At 44.5% G+C, this 20,712-nt stretch overlaps 1 protein-coding gene across 2 annotated transcripts in view; it reads right to left on the reverse strand.

Moving 5' to 3' along the window:
- Positions 1-20,712, reverse strand: part of RNF17 (ring finger protein 17) — a 362,040-nt gene that overhangs the window by 244,540 nt on the left and 96,788 nt on the right. For both annotated transcript variants that reach the window (XM_077298329.1, XM_077298328.1), the window contains exons 12-14: positions 19,076-19,265; positions 7,402-7,576; positions 1,799-1,989 (exon numbers count right to left, since the gene is read on the reverse strand). In XM_077298329.1, coding sequence (XP_077154444.1) covers positions 1,799-1,989; positions 7,402-7,576; positions 19,076-19,265 — 556 coding nt within the window. The remainder of the gene's footprint in view (positions 1-1,798; positions 1,990-7,401; positions 7,577-19,075; positions 19,266-20,712) is intronic.

A 20,712-nucleotide genomic window follows, 5' to 3' on the forward strand; every position in this document is an offset into this window, starting at 1 on the left:
TCTGTAATGCTGTAGATAAGCCCCCGATGTATCCTGAAAGATGAGAAAAAGAGGTTAGATTATACTCACCCAGGGGCAGTCCCTGCTGCGGTTCGGTCCGATGGGTGTCGTGGTCCGGTCCGGGGCCTCCCATCTTCTTACGATGATGCCCTCTTCTGGTCTTCACGCTGCGGCGCCGGCATACTTTGTCTGCCCTGTTGAGGGCAGAGCAAAGAACTGCAGTGCGCAGGCGCCGGGCCTCTCTGACCTTTCCCGATGCCTGTGCACTGCAGTACTTTGCTCTGCTTTCAACAAGGCAGACAAAGTACGCCTGCGCCGGAGCCGCAGCGTGAAGACAAGAAGAGGACGTCATCGTAAGATGGGAGGCCCCGGGATGGAGAGTGGATGCCCACTGCATCGGGACCGCCCCTGGTGAGTATAATCTAACCTCTTTTTCTCATCTTTCAGGATACATCGGGGGCTTATCTACAGCATTCCAGAATGAATAGAACAATGTACTACAACTCCAGAGTCTGATAAATCTTTCTGAAGGTCTTCTGCAGTCAAGCGGGGTTTTGATTTGCCTTTCTAGCAATCCTACAAGCAGCTCATTGAAATTTTGCTTGGTCTTCCAGACCTTATCTTTACCTTCACTGTTCCTGCTAACTGCCATTTATTTATTACATTTCAAACTGAGGAAAGAGCAACTTGAAAACGCTTTGCTATCTTCTTATAGCCTTTTCCCGCTTTGTGAGCCTCCACCATTTTGCTAGGCAGCTGCAGAGAAGAACCCATAGATGCCGTTTTTTAGCACAACGTTAGAGGAGGCTGCATTTTAATAAAGCTGAGAAATTTGCATCACCTGGCCTTTCTAACGATGATAACGAACAAGCCATAACAAGCTAATGATGGTCTTAAACCTTGGTCAAATTTATATGAGCACACAAATCTCCAAGGGTGCCCACATTTTTGTATAGTCCAGTTTCCTTTTTGTGATTGTAATCATTTCATCTTCAACTTTCTTAACTGTTCACAATAACAGTAATTTTGACCAGGTGTGGCCAAACTTTTACATTCCACTGAATATCAAAGGGTTTGGACGACGACCTAAAGTGTATGAGGGCACCGGTTGAGATAGATGTCGATTAGCAGTCCAAAATTGGATATGCCAATCTAATAGTTCTCCCAGAGATAAACCGCCAGCCAATGTGTCATCCGGTCGGGCAAGAACTCCTCTGTATGGTAGAGTAAGCCGAGATGGCTGTTGGACGAAGCAGCGTTCGGCCAAAAGCCATCTAATGTGTATAGCCAGGTTAGGGCTACCATTACTAAGTACTGATATCTGGACTCTCCCTCAGACCCATTCTCCATGTTTCAACGCCCGCTACACGCCCTCTGATGCAACACAGGAAATAGTTATTGCTGATATAAAACACAGACTCAAACTGACATGACAGCCAATATGTGCTCTCTCCTTCCGAATGTCAGTATGTGTCAGCTTCAGTTTAGAAAGCTTAATACGCTACAACACTTTCCATCTTTATGTATGTAAATTGTTGGCTACCTGCTGATTTCACTAACTAGAAGGAGAATATTATCCCAATTACCAAATTTCCTCTGGACTTCAACAAAAGAGCAGGAAAGTAGTAGAAAAAGTCAACTGAAAAGTAAGGAAGGGGCATCACAATGTCAGCCATTACAATGCAAAATACTCCTTGTTGGTCCTCCATACTACAATCAAAACTGCTCACATATGTTGAGGAATAATTCCCAAACTGAATGTTTAATGTGTCAATATGGAGCTTGTGTAAGTACTCACTTTGCCATCTCCAAAAAAACAAGGGCATCTCGGAGAGACACAGGCATGTCGCTCTTGATCTTTCTGTCAAAAGGTTTTTTCAAGTCAACAATCAGCTTATTGTGCTCTTCCCTTAAGGTTTTCATTGATACACATTTATTGCCAACCACTTTTAAGATGTATTCATTGATTTCCTTTGTCCATAATCCAGTCTATAAAACACAAAATTGTCATTTATAATATGAGGATTTACTGTAAGACCTTATTTATATGGCAGAAATTAGCATCAGTATTTGCAAGCCAAATGTGGGAGTGGAATAAGGAGATGAACAAATAAAGACGGGAAAGATTCCCACCTGTTCTGTGTTTTGGTACAGGCACATTGCGAATCTGCCTGTATGCCAGCAGTAGGAGAGTAAACACATGATCAAATAATAAGGAACGCTGGCAAAAAAAGGACAACTCAAATCTCAAAACATAATGAAGATTAAAAAAATAAATAAATAAAAATACTCTTTTCCATTAGATACATAAAATGTTCTAAAGTAGTCCATAGGATACGAAGAGAGAAGCTGCATACTAGGTAAAAGGCGTAGACATCACTACCAGCAATAGCATACAGCCACCTCTTGTATCCAAAAAGGATTGTGCCTGGCTTATGGCATAGCAAATCCAATGGGATAGAGTTGCCTTGGAAGCCAGCGACCCCTTGCGTCATCAGACTGGCATGATGAAGTCTTATTGCCCGAAGTGGAAAGTAAAAGGTTAGGCAACACGCAAATTGCTCAAGGCAAGACCAGATGGTGGTAAGAACCCATCCCTGGCACGAGCTGAAGAAAAAAAGAATCATAAGACAATGCACTCATTAAAAAGTGAAAATGTCATTAAGGAAGTCACTGGGAGTAGAACCTCTTCATGTTTAGAAAGGATTTGATAGGGGCGGGCGCAATAGGAGAAACCCACCAATTCAGATACTTGGATATAAACTGGTGTGTGCATGCATTGTGTAAGCGCACATTCACACAGAAAAGAATACTAAGACAGAAACATGACTGAATACCCTGCAGTAAATATACAGCATAGTGCATGAATATAATATAGGGTACTTCGTTAACATGTTTTCCCACTGCTTCACTGTGACCGCAATTGAGACAGTCCTAAATCTAATATTAAAACCTTACTGTTTGTCAAGTGACGCTGCAGCGCCCCAGAGTCCTGGTCGTTGCAGTACTGTTGCTCCGCCACTATGGGGGGCTATGGTACGTCTGATGGCACTGAAGGGATTCATCTGACCAGGTATCACATACACCAATACATTTCACAGTCTGGCCTCCAGGGGGAGCTAAGGGTACTATTCATTAGGCCACTCCTCACAGTCTGGTAAAACTGGGGGTCAGGCAGGAAGTTAGGAAGAAAGCTGACTGGGTTGGAACCAGGCAACACCTTGTGGCAGAGGGTGTTGTGGGGTAAGATTCGGTAGGGTCCCTGTCAGGGGTGGGATCCTGACAGAGGCCTGGCAATTGGAAAGAACGTTACGGGACCGTGCCTGCTCAGTATAGCGGCGGTGCCCTAAGAAAGGATAAGAAGCGAGATTTATTGTGCTGAGTGAGAAACGAGATCAAAGCAAGAGGAGAAATTCCAGTAGGAGTCGTGCTGTAAGACCGAGGCAACATCCTACTGAGGCGTAATTTACCGGTGGCCGGAACGCCGAGGAAGTATAGAGTTCCAAGCCATACTTCAAACCAATGGCAGGACAGTCAGTCACAGGCGGGCTGTCTCACATACATCACCTATGAAGACATGGGGGGCACACTAGGAGAGGGGCGACTCTAGAGTCCCGGAAGAGCTCCGAGCCTACTCGTCATACGGGTGCCGTCCTAACCAGAACATCAGGGAGGGACGGAGGAGAAGAACATCATCGGAACGAGTTGTGAGGGAACACGAGAAACAGACACAACAGTTGTGGGGACTTCCCATAAGCACAGCAGGGGAGGACCACAACACACAAGCGCTAGCAGGTAGATACTGATTTCCACCTGCAAAGGGAATTCTGGAGGTGCCATCGGACCAGCCGGACTTGCGCAGCCTGGTTAACCGTATTCCGGATTGAGGACTTGAGATCTTCAGTAAAGAGGTAAAGAGACTGCACCTGTGTCCTTGTGATTTACTGCGACCGGCACTACACCGCACCATAATATCATCACCATCCACATCGAACTGTTACACCTTTCATTGCGCGCCCCTCAGCAGGGTCACGGACCGGGTCTAGCCACCATGACAACCCCAGAGCAGAGACTCGGAGGCCCGGTACCGGGTACCCCTCGGCCCTGCGGCAGTGGGGGCGCTGCAACGCGTATGTGGATAAGGGCTGAGAAGTGGTAGGATCGTCTTTTCATTTTTTTCGATCAAAAAACATGTTAACTAAGTGCTGTATATTAGTTTTATGCACTGTGCTGTTTATTTACTGCAGGGTATTCAATTATAATTGTTTGTCTATGTTTTTTTTTTTTTCAATCCAGATACCTGCCTGATGAAGGTCACTGCAGAAATGTCATCTTCCAAGGGATGAAACGAAATGTGTCCCTTCTTGACTCAAGGAAGAAAATTAAGAGATTCTAAATACTTGTGTGTTGGTGGGGGCAACACAAACCTGTATGGGAGACCAATATGCGCTGCCACCTGAAGGAAGGCCGCTCTACAAGATTTGGCAGCTGGGGCTCTAAAAATAGGATAGAAATGCAAACCGAAACAATGGAATGAAAGGAGGATAAGAGTGAAAACGACACCCCTCCACACCAAAAGCAAGCATTCGTTATAGACACACAAGGAAGACCATTTAGGCTCCGATCACAGTCTGAATCACTTGGCTCAAAAGTCTCATGTATTTATCAACCAATAAATCAATTAATTCAATTTAATGTTGTGTAAAAATGTTACTAACAGGATCCTGTCAGCAGACACTTAAAAAAATAAACCTTCTGCAGGCAGGTGCCAGCCGTGGCCTGCTCTGCGACAATCGCATATTTCACGTGTCAATTATATATGTTCTCCATATAGAAGAAAAAAAAACAAAACAATTTGAAAATGGCGCCTGCAGAGCCTGCGCAGTAGCAGCTATCAGCCATCTTGCTGGAGACCAAAAATAAAAATTCCTCCTCCAAGATGGCGCCACCCACAGTAGCAGCTTGGAGATAGCCGAGAGCTGCTACTACACAGATGGCGCCACCTAGGAGGTTTTTTTTCCTTCTCCAGCAAGATGGCGCCGCCGGCACATGCGAAGTAGCAATTATCAGATCACAGCTATAAACACCGATAGCTGCTACTGCGCAGGCACAGTGGGCGCCATTTTCAAATTGATTTTTTTTTCCTAACTGAATAACATGAAGAACAACATGTATTATTGGGACATGAAACATGTGATTATGCTGCAGAGAAGATGCCATGGCCAGCACCTGCCTGCAGAAGGTTTTTTTTTAAAGTATGTACATGTATTCATTATGTAAACTAGGGGTCCGGTCAGTAAGGGGTCAGTGACCTGCAAGCTGTCTGAATTATGAATATGTAATCAGAGAACCACATACACCAGCCTCGCCTTAGGGGACGAGAATCTCATCAACACAAAACTAAAAATAAATATTAAGAAACAACCATAAGACTGATTTCATCACCAGGTATCATTTTAATCAGTATAACGGCACCGACCTGACACTGTCTGTAGGTTACTGTGCACAATCCTGCTGACAGGTTCCCTTTAAAAGAACAGTTCTAGACAATTTGGAAGATGCCAAATCGGCATCTATGATTAAAGGGAATCTGTCACCACTTTTTTGCCATCTAATCTGATAGAGTAAGGTAGCCACAAGGACCCAGGTTCATGCGATGCATCACTTACTGGGCTGCTTAGTGTAGTTTTGTTAAACTGTTTCATCAGCAGTAGATTATCACTAAAGGACTAATAAACCTGCAGCCATGTAGTCCTCCATATTTATGACCTCTGTATAATCCCACCCACACCAAAGATTAGCAGCTTTCTGCGAACACTGCACGTGGGCAGAATGCTGCCAATCAGCGGTGAGGGGCAGGGTTACATAGAGCTCAGAATTCAGAGAACTGCTAGATCTGCGGCAGATAAAACAGTGATCACACACCGCTAGAATCGGGGATTCTGCCTCTTCACTATACTGCTCTCAGATGGGGCAGCAAAAACATGGTGACAGATTCTTTTTAAGTATGTAAACTAGAAACTTTGGACCAATACGGAGAGATCAAGGTGATCGGAATACTAAACTACTAAACAGATAACCTTCCCGATCACGTGGGAGAAGTAGGAGCAGACGGAAGATGTAGGGCAACGTGAAGGGGGTCTCTGGGACTATGAGAGCATGTAATTCTCCCTGCTAGAGTCAAGTGTCCTTGCTGACAGTGGAAGATGCAGACTTGCAAATACACATCCACTGTCTACAGAATAGGAACTTGTTGGGATCATTGGAAGCAATTACAGAAAGGAGAGACTTCAGAAGACACTGCCTGAATTGGACATGCTGACAGATCAAGCGCTACTTTTTGGGAACAATAAACGTGTAGAATAAAACCATATCAACTTCTAATGTGGGGAAACTGGGGAAGAAAACACCATGATCTAGTGTAAAGGGAAAGGCATGGTCTTCACATAAAGCGAAAGGGAAACCAGTGAGTACTGAAACAATCAGTTGTGGCAAATTTTAAAAACCAGTTATGGCAAAAACATTTATTTGGTTCTCAGCTGAGACTATAACTCTGACCCCAGTGTCTGCCTTCATGAAAAGCCATTAGTCTTTTAGTAGATGGCATGGCATCCAAGTCACAGGCTAAAGCAAGATCGTCTCATCAAGCAGGGGAGAATTTGTGACACACAAGTTATGTAGAAGAATAGTCTGTCTGGGATTGCCAGGAAGGTGAGGATTGAAAGATAACATCTTCATCTTGTGAGGCAAAAGACCAACTTTGGACAATTTCCTAAGCCTGTGTAGAAAAAACAGGGGCCTCCAAACAAACACTTAGGCCTATAGTAGCAATTCTAGAAGACAGACTACATCGCAAATCCGAGGGCTCAAGGATACTTGACCAGGCAACAGATGATACGAACTTGGAATGAAGACATGGGTTTAGAATAGGCCACAATCTCTTGTCACAAGATTAAAAATCTTACTCGGTAGCATATTGTGAAACTGCAAAAAAGCAGAGGGCTGCAGTTTGAACACTGAAGGCCAAGGGTGACTCTGGAACAATCAAGGGCTGCCGATCAGAGCAGAGGAGAGAGGTATGGTGGTATGGAGGAGGAACCTCTAAGTCACTAGGTAAGATGTGGTAGGTGAGGAGAGGAAAAACCAAGGTCTTCATTGGCTGCAGGTTGGGGGAAAGAATGCCAAGAATAGACTTGCCAAAGAATGTTGCCCTAGAAAAAGGAAATGTTGAAACAAAGTAGGGAAGATTTCACATTTAAAGACAAAACAAAAAAAAACAAAAAACACAATAATAAAAGAAAAATGGAACAATTGGTGAATGTAAGAATCTACTATAAACAAACTACTACAAAATCTTGAGTAACACAAAATATAAAGTAGAAAAACAAATATTTCACTCACCGGGCTATGTGGAACTACATTCAATGAGCATTGAACGGCAAAGGGTGGCATAAACCTTATTTCAGTATTTTCTTCATCAGCTGAACCCAGTTTTATTAGGATTTTATGTAGGTCATCAATCTTTGTTTCATAGACTATCGCCGGGTTACTTTTACTGCAGCAGCCACCCGAAAATCTTCAAAAACAAAGAAATATGACAAGTTTCACAGGTTTGGTATGTCCTCCCCCCAAAAAAAACTCATTACATTAAGAGTTTGGACAGGATACTAGCTCGGTCCGCTGCTGTCAATCTCTGACAGCAGCAGTTGATGGTGCAAACCAAGGAACATGCAATTGTGGGGTGCCGATGGGATGCCACTGCAGCTGTGGCCCACCCCTGCCTGCATTAAATCACTCTTCATAACAGGCCAATTATTACTTTATATTGCAATATTGTGGTGTCGCAGTATATGGTATAAGCAACTGGATGATTCAAGTGCCCTAAGTGAACTAAAAATTGAGTAAAAAAAATCAAAAACTTTCCCTTAAAAAAAAAAACAAACACACAACTTATTTGGTATCATTGCGTCCATAAGAATACGAGCAAAATCTAAAATACTGTGAAAACAACCCAGGAGATTTTTTAAGGTAAAGAAGTAGATCTGCAATGGCGGAGTCAACCACCAGATCTCACCCCATCAAGCAGCAATCCACATGCTTAAAGGGGTTGTCAACTTCTAGATCAAGAAGGGGTTGTTCTAGATCAGGGGTCCCCAACCTGTAGCTCGGGAGCCACATGTGGCTCGCGGGACCATGAATTGTGGCTCGTGGCTGTCTGCCAGCTTGGTACATTAGTTCCAGATTTAGTAAACAGGTATGAAGAGCACATCTCAAAATGGTGAACTTTTTGAGTAGCCCTGAACAGAAGTGGTTACAGAAAGTATTCAGACCCCTTTCAATTTTTCACTCTCTGTTTCATTGCAGCCATTTGGTAAATTCAAAAAAGTTCATTTTATTTTCTCATTAATGTTCACTCTCCATCCCATTTTGACTGAAAAAAACCCAGAAATGGTTAAAATTTTTGCAAATTTATTAAAAAAAACAAAACTGAAATATCACATGATCATAAGTATTCAGACCCTTTGCTCAGTATTGAGAAGAAGCACCTTTTGAGCTAGTGCAGTCATGAGTCTTCTTGGGAATGATGCAACAAGTTTTTCACACCTGGATTTGGGGATCCTCTGCCATTCTTCCTTGCAGATCCTCTCCAGTTCCGTCAGGTTGGATTGGATGGTGAACGTTGGAGGACAGCCATTTTCAGGTCTTTGCAGAGATGCTCAACTGCGTTTAGGTCAGGGCTCTGGCTGGGCCAGTCAAGAATGGTCACAGAGTTGTTCTGAAGCCGCTCCTTTGTTATTTTAGCTGTGTGCTTAGGGTCATTGTCTTGTTGGAAAGTGAACTTTCGGCCAAGTCGGAGGTCCAGAGCTCTCCTGGAAGAGGTTTTCATCTAGGATATCTCTGTACTTGGCTGCATTCATGTTTCCTTCAATGACAACCAGTCTTCCTGTCCCTGCAGCTGAAAAACACCCCCATAGCATGAAGCTGCCACCACGTTTCACTGTTGGGATTGTATTGGGCAAGCGATGAGCAGTGCCTGGTTTTCTCCACACATACAGCTTGGAATTATCACCAAAAAAGTCTATCTTCGTCTCATAAGACCAGAGAATCTTATTTCTCGTAGTCTGGGAGTCCTTTAGGTGTTTTTTAGCAAACTATGCGGGCTTTCATATGTCATGCACTGAGGAGAGGCTTCCGTTGGGCCACTCTGCCATAAAAGCCTGACTGATGTAGGGCTGCAGTGATAGTTGACTTTGTGGAACTTTCTCCCATCTCCCTACTGCATCTCTGGAGCTCAGCCACAGTTATCTTGCCGATTTTGGCTGGACGGCCAGGTCTAGGAAAACTTCTGGTAGTCCCAAACTTCTTCCATTTAAGGAATATGGAGGCTACTGTGCTCTTAAGAACCTTGAGTACTGTAGAAATTCTTTTGTAACCTTGGTCAGATCTGTGCCTTGTCACAATTCTGACTATGAGCTCCTTGGCAAGTTCCTTTGAAGGGGTCTGAATACTTTTCCGTACCCACTGTATACTGGTCTTGGGGGATTAGAGATAATTTAAGTATGGTACTCTGGAGACAGGATGATACTACCTGTCAGAGGATGTGCTTGAAGATGGATGTGCAGTAGCGCAGCTACCGGGGGCAGAGGGTGTGGGCGCCCCGGGCCCAGTGCTCAGAGGGGGCGATACAGTTACCTTGGGCGGCAGAGCAGGGAGAAGCAATCTCCCTGCTCTGCCGCCGGCCGCTATGGGGCCCCCGAGCAGGCAGGGGGTCCGATGCCATCAGTGGGCCCGACTGTCATCGCAAGGTCAGCTGTACTGTCATCGCAAGGTCAGCTGTACTGGCATTTAGCCGATACAGCTGACCGCAATGATGAGGGAAGGAGCGCTCTGTCCCCCATCATCCCCCTCTCAGCGTCTGACGTCGGCGACGCTGACAGCGGACACGATGAGTCACTGCCCGGTGCCGAGACGAACGGGAGCTCAGAGCAGTGCAAGAACCAGAAAGAAGAGAGGTGAGTATTTATTTATTTTTTTAAGGGGTGCTGCCTTATACTACAGAATCTGCCTATGGGGGGATCTACCTAATACTACAGGGTCTACCTATGGGGGCGTCTGCATTATACTACAGGATCTGCCTATGGGGGGGGTCTGCCTAATACTACAGGGTCTACCTATGGAGGGGTCTCCCTAATACTACAGGGTCTGCCTATGGGGGGTCTGCCTAATACTACAGGGTCTGCCTACGGGGAGGTCTGCCTAATACTACAGAGTCTGCTTATTGGTGCTGCCTTTTGCTATAGAGTCTGCCTATGGGGGGGTGCATTATAAAATATAGAGTAGGCCTATAGGGAGTGCATTATACTATATTGAGGACTATCTGGTGCATTATACTATATTGAGGACGATCTGGTGCATTATACTATATTGAGGAAGATCTGGTGCATTATACTATGTGGAGGCTACCTAGAAAGGCATCATACAGTGTGGGGATTACAGTGTTGGAGCCATCAAACAGTTTGGAGGCTACTAAGGGGTCAGTATACTGTGTATAAGAGAGCATCATACTGTGTATAGGGGAGCTGTACAGGGGGCAGACAAAGGACATTATTAAATCTAAGGCTAAGTGCACACGTTGCAGAATTGCGGCGGAAATTTCAGTGGCAATTCTGCAACTCCTGCCGCGGGTATATCGCATGCGGAATTGGCATGCATATTCCCGCTAAACACTAGCGTTTTGCAAGCATATTTAGCTTGCAGAATGCTATCGTTTTCCAAGCAATCAGTAGCATCGCTTGGAAAACTGATTGACAGGTTGGTCACACTTGTCAAACATAGTGTTTGATAAGTGTGACCAACTTTTTACTATTGATGCAGCCTATGGAGCATCAATAGTAAAAGATAGAATGTTACAAATAATAAAAAAAAAAAAAAAAAAAATGGTTATTCTCACCATTTGATGGCCCCCGATCTCCTCAGCGGCTTCCGTTCCTATAGATGCTTTGTGTGCATCATCGCAGGTCCTTCACACAAAGCATCTATAGGAACAGAAGCGGCCACGTGCACCGCTGAGAGGCAGGAAGACTCCGGGGCCATCAGAAGGTGAGTATATCACGATTTTTTTATTTTAATTCTTTTCTTTTTTTTTTTAAACAATTATATGGTGCCCTGTTATGATTCAGTGGCCTTGGAGCCGCATGAGACCTTCTCTGGAGAAGGTGGTACCTGTACAGACCGCAACCCTAAACTGACACCGCAACTAGAAGTAGCCGTGGGGTGTACCTAACACATCCTAGACACCTCGACACAGCCGGAGGACTAAATAACCCTATAGATGGAAATGGGAATTCTATCTTGCCTCAGAGCAGAAACCCCAAAGGATAGGCAGCCCCCCACAAATATTGATGGTGAATATAAGAGTAAAGACACAAACAGGCTGAAAACAGGATTTAGCAAAAGAGGCACTTCTAGCTAAATAGTAAAGGATAGGACAGAGTACTAAGCGGTCAGTATTAAAACTCTGAAAATACAAAAATTCCACATCTAACTAAAGACATAGAATGTATATCTGCATCTCCAGAGAATCCAGCATGACTGAAAAAATCCAAACAAGTCTAAGCTGGACAAGACAAAACAATAAATTGTTCTGAACTGAAAAGCACACTGCATGTATGCTGCAGGAAAATAAACCAGACACTTATCTTGGCTGAATTGGCAGCAGAGCAGAAGGGACCAGACAGGGATGTAAACCCTCCAAGAACAATGGACAACTGGCACTGTCTAATGAATCCAGCACACCTAAATACCGAATAGAGCTGCAATCAGCAGAAACACCTGCCCTGGGACAACCCAGAGACAACTGCACTATCACAAACAACCACCGGAGGGAGCCCAAGAACAGAATTCACAACAGTACCCCCCCCTTGAAGAGGGGTCACCGAACCCTCACTAGAGCCCCCAGGGCGATCAGGACGAGCCAGATGAAAGACACGGACCACATCAGCAGCATGGACATCAGAGGCAAAAACCCAAGAATTATCCTCCTGGCGATAACCCTTCCATTTGACAAGATACTGAAGCTTCTGCCTCGAAAAACCAGAATCCAAAATCTTCTCAACCACATACTCCAACTCCCCATCAACCAACACAGGGGCAGGAGGATCAACAGAGGGAACAACGGGCACCACATATTTCCGCAATAAAGATCTACGGAAAACATTATGGATGGCAAAAGAGGCTGGAAGGGCCAAACGAAAAGAGACCGGATTGATAATCTCAAAAATCCTATAAGGACCAATAAACCGAGGCTTAAACTTAGGGGAAGAAACCTTCATAGGAACATGACGGGAAGACAACCAGACCAAATCCCCAACCCGAAGCCGGGAACCAACATGCCGACGACGGTTAGCAAAACGCTGAGCCTCCTCCTGGGACAACACCAAATTGTTCACCACATGAGCCCAAATCTGCTGCAACCTGTCAACCACAGAATCCACACCAGGACAGTCAGAAGGCTCAACCTGCCCTGAAGAAAAACGAGGATGAAAACCAAAATTACAAAAGAAGGGCGAAACCAAGGTAGCCGAACTAGCCCGATTATTAAGGGCAAACTCGGCCAATGGCAAGAAAGCCACCCAATCATCCTGATCAGCAGACACAAAGCATCTCAAATAAGTTTCCAAAGTCTGATTAGTTTGCTCGGTCTGGCAATTTGTCTGAGGATGAAATGCGGAGGAAAAAGACAAATCAATGCCCAACCTAGCACAAAAGGCTCGCCAAAATCTAGAAATAAACTGTGAGACTCTGTCAGACACAATATTCTCCGGAATACCATGCAAATGAACCACATGCTGAAAAAACAACGGAACCAAATCAGAAGAGGAAGGCAATTTAGGCAAAGGCACCAAATGGACCATCTTAGAGAACCGGTCACAAACCACCCAGATAACCGACATCCTCTGGGAAACCGGAAGATCTGAAATAAAATCCATAAAAATATGCGTCCAGGGCCTCTCAGGGACCGGCAAAGGCAAAAGCAACCCACTAGCACGGGAACAACAAGGCTTAGCCCGCGCACAAGTCCCACAGGACTGCACAAAAGAACGCACATCCCGCAACAAAGAAGGCCACCAAAAGGACCTACCAACCAAATCTCTGGTACCAAAAATACCAGGATGGCCAGCCAACACAAAACAATGAACCTCAGAAATCACTCTACTAGTCCATCTATCAGGAACAAACAGTTTCCCCACTGGACAGCGGTCAGGTTTGTCAGCCTGGAATTCCTGAAGAACCCGTCGTAAATCAGGGGAAATGGCAGAAAGGACCACCCCTTCTTTCAGAATGCCCACCGGTTCAAGGACCTAAGGAGAATCAGGCAAAAAACTCCTAGAGAGGGCATCAGCCTTAATATTCTTAGAACCCGGAAGATACGAGACCACGAAATCAAAACGGGAAAAAAAAAAGGGACCATCGAGCCTGTCTAGGATTCAGCCGCTTGGCAGACTCGAGGTAAATCAGATTTTTATGATCGGTCAAGACCACAATATGGTGCTTAGCTCCCTCAAGCCAATGTCGCCACTCCTCAAACGCCCACTTCATAGCCAACAACTCCCGATTGCCGACATCATAATTGCGTTCAGCAGGCGAAAACTTACGGGAAAAGAAGGCACACGGTTTCATCAAAGAACCATCAGAATTCCTCTGAGACAAAACGGCCCCTGCCCCAATCTCAGAAGCGTCAACCTCAACCTGAAACGGAAGAGAAATGTCCGGTTGACGCAACACCGGGGCCGAAGTAAATCGGCGTTTAAGCTCCTGAAAGGCAGAGACAGCCGCAGAAGACCAATTCGTCAAATCGGTCACAAAGGTTTAACCACACTGGAGAAGTTAGCAATGAAACGGCGATAAAAATTAGCAAAGCCCAAAAATTTCTGAAGGCTCTTCACGGATGTGGGCTGAATCCAATCATGAATGGCCTGAACCTTAACCGGATCCATCTCAATAGATGAGGGAGAAAAAATGAAGCCCAAAAAAGAAACCTTCTGCACTCCAAAAAGACACTTAGACCCCTTCACAAACAAAGCATTGTCCCTAAGGATCTGAAATACCATCCTGACCTGCTCCACATGAGACTCCCAATCATCGGAAAAAATCAAAATGTCATCCAAATATACAATCATGAATTTATCAAGATAAGTCCGGAAGATGTCGTGCATGAAGGACTGAAAAACAGATGGAGCATTAGAGAGCCCGAATGGCATCACAAGGTATTCAAAATGGCCTTTGGGCGTATTAAACGCAGTTTTCCATTCATCCCCCTGCTTAATACGAACAAGATTATATGCCCCCCGAAGGTCAATCTTAGTAAACCAACTAGCCCCCTTAATCCTAGCAAACAAATCAGAAAGCAAAGGTAAAGGGTATTGAAACTTGACCGTGATCTTATTCAAGAGGCGATAATCAATACAGGGTCTTAAGGAGCCATCCTTCTTAGCAACAAAAAAGAATCCCGCTCCCAACGGTGAAGAAGATGGCCGAATATGCCCTTTCTCCAAAGACTCCTTAACATAACTCCGCATGGCGGTATGTTCAGGCACAGACAGGTTGAAAAGTCGGCCCTTAGGAAACTTACAGCCTGGAATCAAGTCAATAGCACAATCACAGTCCCTATGCGGTGGAAAGGAACTGGACTTGGGCTCATCGAATACATCCTGAAAATCAGACAAAAAATCAGGAATTTCAGAAGAGGGAGAAGAGGAGATTGACATCAAAGGAACGTCATTATGAACCCCCTGACAACCCCAACTAGTCACAGACATAGACTTCCAATCCAACACAGGATTATGTACCTGCAACCATGGAAAACCCAGCACAATAGCATCATGCAAATTATGCAACACCAGAAAACGACAATCTTTCTGATGGGCTGGCACCATACACATGGTCACCTGTGTCCAAAACTGGGGTTTATTTTTTGCCAAAGGTGTAGCATCAATGCCCCTTAAAGGAATAGGATTCTGCAAAGACTGCAAGGGGAAACCACAACGCCTGGCAAATTCAAAGTCCATTAAGTTCAAAGCGGCGCCTGAATCCACAAACGCCATGACAGAAAATGATGACAATGAGCAGATCAGGGACACAGATAAGAGAAATTTAGGTTGTACAGTACTGATGGTAACTGAACTGGCGATTCTCTTTGTACGCTTAGGACAGAGTGAAATAACATGAGAAGCATCTCCACAATAAAAACACAACCTATTCTGACGTCTGAATCCTTGTTTTTCTGTTCTAGACAGAATCCTATCACACTGCATAGGCTCAGGCATCTGCTCTGAGGACAACGCCACAGCGCGCACAGCTCTGCGCTCACGCAAGCGCCGATCAATCTGAATGGCCAGAGACATAGAATCACTTAGACCGACAGGCGTGGGAAACCCCACCATAACATCTTTAACGGATTCAGAAAGACCCTTTCTGAAAATTGCCGCCAAAGCATCATCATTCCATTTAGTCAGCACAGACCATTTTCTAAATTTCTGACAATACAATTCTGCCGCCTCTTGACCCTGAGACAGGGCCAACAAGGTCTTCTCCGCTTGATCCACAGAATTTGGTTCATCATATAATAATCCTAGAGCCTGAAAAAAGGCGTCTACATTAAGCAAGGCCGGATTCCCAGATTCCAGGGAAAATGCCCAATCCTGAGGATCGCCACGCAGCAGGGAGATGACAATTTTAACCTGCTGAATGGGATCACCAGAGGAATAAGGTTTCAGAGCAATAAATAGTGTGCAGTTGTTTTTAAAACTCAAAAATTTGGACCTGTCCCCAAAAAACAAATCAGGAGTAGGAATCCTAGGCTCTAAAACCGGAGTCTGAACAATATAATCTGCAATACCCTGTATTCTAGCAGCAAGCTGGTCTACACGAGAAGCTAATCCCTGAACATCCATACTAGCACAAGACTCCACAGCCACCCAGAGGAAAAGAGGGAAGGAGAGACAAAGCAGACTACAGAAAAAAAAAATGTCTCAACACCCTTCTTCTGAGATGCATTTAACTCATTGTTGGCCAGTTGTACTGTTATGATTCGGTGGCCTTGGAGCCGCATGAGACCTTCTCTGGAGAAGGTGGTACCTGTACAGACCGCAACCCTAAACTGACACCGCAACTAGAAGTAGCCGTGGGGTGTACCTAACACATCCTAGACACCTCGACACAGCCGGAGGACTAAATAACCCTATAGATGGAAATGGGAATTCTATCTTGCCTCAGAGCAGAAACCCCAAAGGATAGGCAGCCCCCCACAAATATTGATGGTGAATATAAGAGTAAAGACACAAACAGGCTGAAAACAGGATTTAGCAAAAGAGGCACTTCTAGCTAAATAGTAAAGGATAGGACAGAGTACTAAGCGGTCAGTATTAAAACTCTGAAAATATCCACAGCAGAAAATACAAAAATTCCACATCTAACTAAAGACATAGAATGTATATCTGCATCTCCAGAGAATCCAGCATGACTGAAAAAATCCAAACAAGTCTAAGCTGGACAAGACAAAACAATAAATTGTTCTGAACTGAAAAGCACACTGCATGTATGCTGCAGGAAAATAAACCAGACACTTATCTTGGCTGAATTGGCAGCAGAGCAGAAGGGACCAGACAGGGATGTAAACCCTCCAAGAACAATGGACAACTGGCACTGTCTAATGAATCCAGCACACCTAAATACCGAATAGAGCTGCAATCAGCAGAAACACCTGCCCTGGGACAACCCAGAGACAACTGCACTATCACAAACAACCACCGGAGGGAGCCCAAGAACAGAATTCACAACAGTGCCCAGCCCGTGGAGGAGAGTCTCCTCTCCTCCACCCTGGGTACCAACCGCACATGATCTGCTTACTTCCTGCATGGTGAGCATAGCCCCATGTGGGAAGTAAGCAGATCAATGCATTCCTAGGTGTGCGGAATCCCCGCAAATCCGCAAATTTAATGAACATGCTGCGTTTTTTTCTGGAATGCGATTCCGCTCAGGAAAACAACGCAGCATGTGCACAAAAAATACGGATTGCATTCTATTAAATAGGATGCTTAATGTGAGCGTTTTTTCCGCGGTTTTATGGCGTTTTTATAGCAAAAAACAGCGAAAGAAACGCGAAAAATCTACTACGTGTGCACACAGCCTAAAGTGGGCATTTATTGTTATAGGGGAACTCAGGTTACTGTGACTATCAAAGGGGCACACAGGGCAATATTACTTTCTAGGGGGCAAAGTATATGGTACTGTTTTCTAGGACACTTACACCTGGCATTGCTATATTATAGAGGGGTGCTTTAGAATTTAGAGGGCACACAGAACCACACAGCAGGTGCAGTATTAAGGACACATAAAGCAGCAGCGGCTCAGTATTGGAGTATCAGCAGGATGAGGAGTTTGTGTAGGTTGGGAATAGATGGTGATGGCTGGAATGTGAGAAGTGAAACGTGTCTTTGTTGTATTCTCTGTAGATGAGTCCTGGGTGGAAGAAGTTATCATGTCGGTCTGGGCCAGATGGAAAAGACGGGAAAAGTGACGACTCCATCATAAAGAACGTCAGAGGTAAGACATTATCTGTAACTGTGCTGTGATCTCTTATATGTTCTGTAGGACTTGTATCTACCACTGACCATATGGTGGTAATATCCATGTTGGTCATTATATAGATATTATCTTCAGTAATAGCACGGTCATCTGCTGAGGTTCTCCTCCACTATTAGGGTGTGAATTGTAATGAAGGATACCTGGTTAGGGGCCCACTCAGAAGCTTCGCCCCCCCACCCCCTCCTCGAACCAAAACCCTAGCTGCGCCTCTGTGGATGTGACATTGTTGGGAGTGTGTCATGGGAGAATGGTGAATGTGGAGATAACCCCTGGATATTGGTATACTGCTTCGGGGTTATTTGTGTGGAAAAGCTTTGGTTATCATTATACCCATAATGGGGGCTTTGGTTTCCATTACTGTGAGGGGAGCAAGAGCTGGATGTGGCTCGCGACCCTCTTGCAGAGCTGAATGTGGCTCTCAAGGTCAGAAAGGTTGGGGACCACTGTTGGGGACCACTAGATGCTTGACCTCAAAGTAAAAAAAGCTTTTACTCACCTCCCGTTCCGACGACGTTTCAATGGTGCCGGCACTCGCTGTCCCAGGGCTCTCGTGCGGTGGTTGTGACACGTTCCCCCTAATCAGCGCTGGGGTCACCGCCTTCGTACGAATTGAAGAAATCAGATGGGCTGAAGCCCTGGCTTCCTCTTCATGTTCAATCCGTGCAAAAGAAGAGACCATGATGCCAACACTGATTGGGTGCCAGGTGCATGTGTCACAACCACAGCATGACAACCCAGAGACCGTGAGTGCTGAACCCGCCGCAACAGCGCCGGCAAGGGAGGGGAGTATAAGTGCTTTTATTTTATCGTGACCAAACATTTAGATAAAGAAGTAGTTGTCCTAGTAGTGGACAAGCCCCTTTAAGACAAAACTGGAGACAGAAAAATCCACAAACAAGCAACAACTAAAGTCAGCTGCAGAAAAGGCCTGGCTAAGCATCGCAAAGGAGAAAACTCAACATTTGTGGACATCCATGGCTCCCAGACTTCAGGCAGTCGTTGCCTGCAAAGCATTCTTTACATAGTATTAAAAAAGAACATTTCATTTATGGCAGATAATTTGCCCAATTACTTTTGAGCCCCTGAAGCGTGCAGCCGCACGCTCTGGTCCAGTGTGCCGGATATTGATGCGCAAGTTTCTCACATTGCACACGCAAGTGTGACCTCGGCCCAAGAAGAAAAATGGTTGCAATTCCTAGACGTTTCACAATCCCTTTAAGACTAAAAGTTTATACACTTCAATTGCATCCCATTTTCAAATATTTCTGGTCCTAACTGTATGTGGATGGAAAAAAAACCAAAGCATAAAAAACAGAAAGTCAAGAATGGGCTAAAGGAATTTTGCCTTTATCTTCATTGAATATGAAGCATTTACCAATAGCAATAATAAAACGTTATTTTTACAGCACATAGACAAAACATACGGTACCTTGCTGCAACAAAAGCCTCTGAACCACCATAATCAATTAAGAAGAGTGTCAGACGTGTTACATCTTCAATTTTGTATTCTGTTGGACCACAAGGTTTTATGACGCATTTACTTTCCAGAGGAATTAACTCGATAATGCTTCCACGGCACCATTTATTATGTGCGATACTTTTGAAAGCAACTACTTCTCCTAGAAGACATATAATAAAACTCTCAACACTAACAGTTTTCACATTTTCATCTGTTTAAAAGTTCACTAAATTGTGTATATCGCAAGACACGATCAAATGTCATGCGAGTAAATAATGAAAATTTCTATGCCATTAGTGGGCTAAATGCAGAAATTTGAAAGAAGAAAAAAAACAATGAGAAACAGATATACATGTAATAAGTTGCACTTTATTATACAGAAAAAAAAAAAAAGTTGTGTTTGCTCAAAACACTAAAAGAAAAATTAAAAGAGGGTCTACATTTTTCAAAAGATGGCACATACGTTTGGATCAGAGCATTCAGAAATTTTGCAATTTGGCCACCTAGTATAATAACAGACTTGTTATATAAAGATCACCTTTTTTTAGCTGTCATCTCATCTTCACAGGCTGGATTAAAGTTAAAGAGGAGACTGCAGAGCTGAATAATTATTTTTTTTAAAAATTTTACCTTTCCATTGCGGGATTATCATCATGTAAAGTTTAGATTTTAATTTAGGCTTAAGGTACCTTCACACTAAACGATATCGCTAGCGATCCGTGACGTTGCAGCGTCCTGGCTAGCGATATCGTTTAGTTTGACACGCAGCAGCGATCAGGATCCTGCTGTGATATCGCTGGTCGTTGAACAAAGTTCAGAACTTTATTTGGTCGTCAGATCGGCGTTTATCGTCGTGTTTGACACCAAAAGCAACGATACCAGCGATGTTTTACACTGGTAACCAGGGTAAATATCGGGTTACTTAGCGCAGGGCGCGCTTAGTAACCCGATGTTTACCCTGGTTACCAGTGTAAAATGTAAAAAAAACAAACAGTACATACTCACCTTCGCATCCCCCGGCGTCCGCTTCCCACACTGACTGAGCGCCGTAAAGTGAAAGTGAAAGTACAGCACAGCGGTGACGTCACCGCTCTGCTGTTAGGGCCGGCGCTCAGTCAGTGCAGGAATTGAAAAGATCACTGCACACGTACAAGAAAAATTTATGCTTGCAGGTGAAAGTTTATTTATAGTGGTTGTGAAATCAAGCGACTGGTAAATTAACGTTTCGGCTAATACATAGCCTTGGTCACAACGTCGCTAGTATGCAGAATAAAGTTTCCATTCAGGGTTGAACAGGTGCTGATAAGAGGTTATGTCCATGTAGTTTCCATGGAACCCAAGTGGTTAGGGCTAAAGGATTGCTCCTTAGGACAATACAGCGGATGGCTGTCAAGGTCTTGTACCCAAAGCCTGTACAGGTATGGAGTCCAGGATTGGCAATGCTTTCAAAGGTACTTTAAAGGTTGCGGCGCCCCTGCCTGGTGAAAACGATATGTCCACGAAAGGCCTGTCAGTGTGCTACTGACATAATGAAAGAGCCCTCTGGGGATTGCTAAGCGTCTGGCGGTGATTTGTAGAAATCCTGACACAGCCGTGTCTAGGTATGT

This window comes from Ranitomeya variabilis, chromosome 3, assembly GCF_051348905.1.
Source record: "Ranitomeya variabilis isolate aRanVar5 chromosome 3, aRanVar5.hap1, whole genome shotgun sequence".
NCBI classification, from domain to species: domain Eukaryota; kingdom Metazoa; phylum Chordata; class Amphibia; order Anura; family Dendrobatidae; genus Ranitomeya; species Ranitomeya variabilis.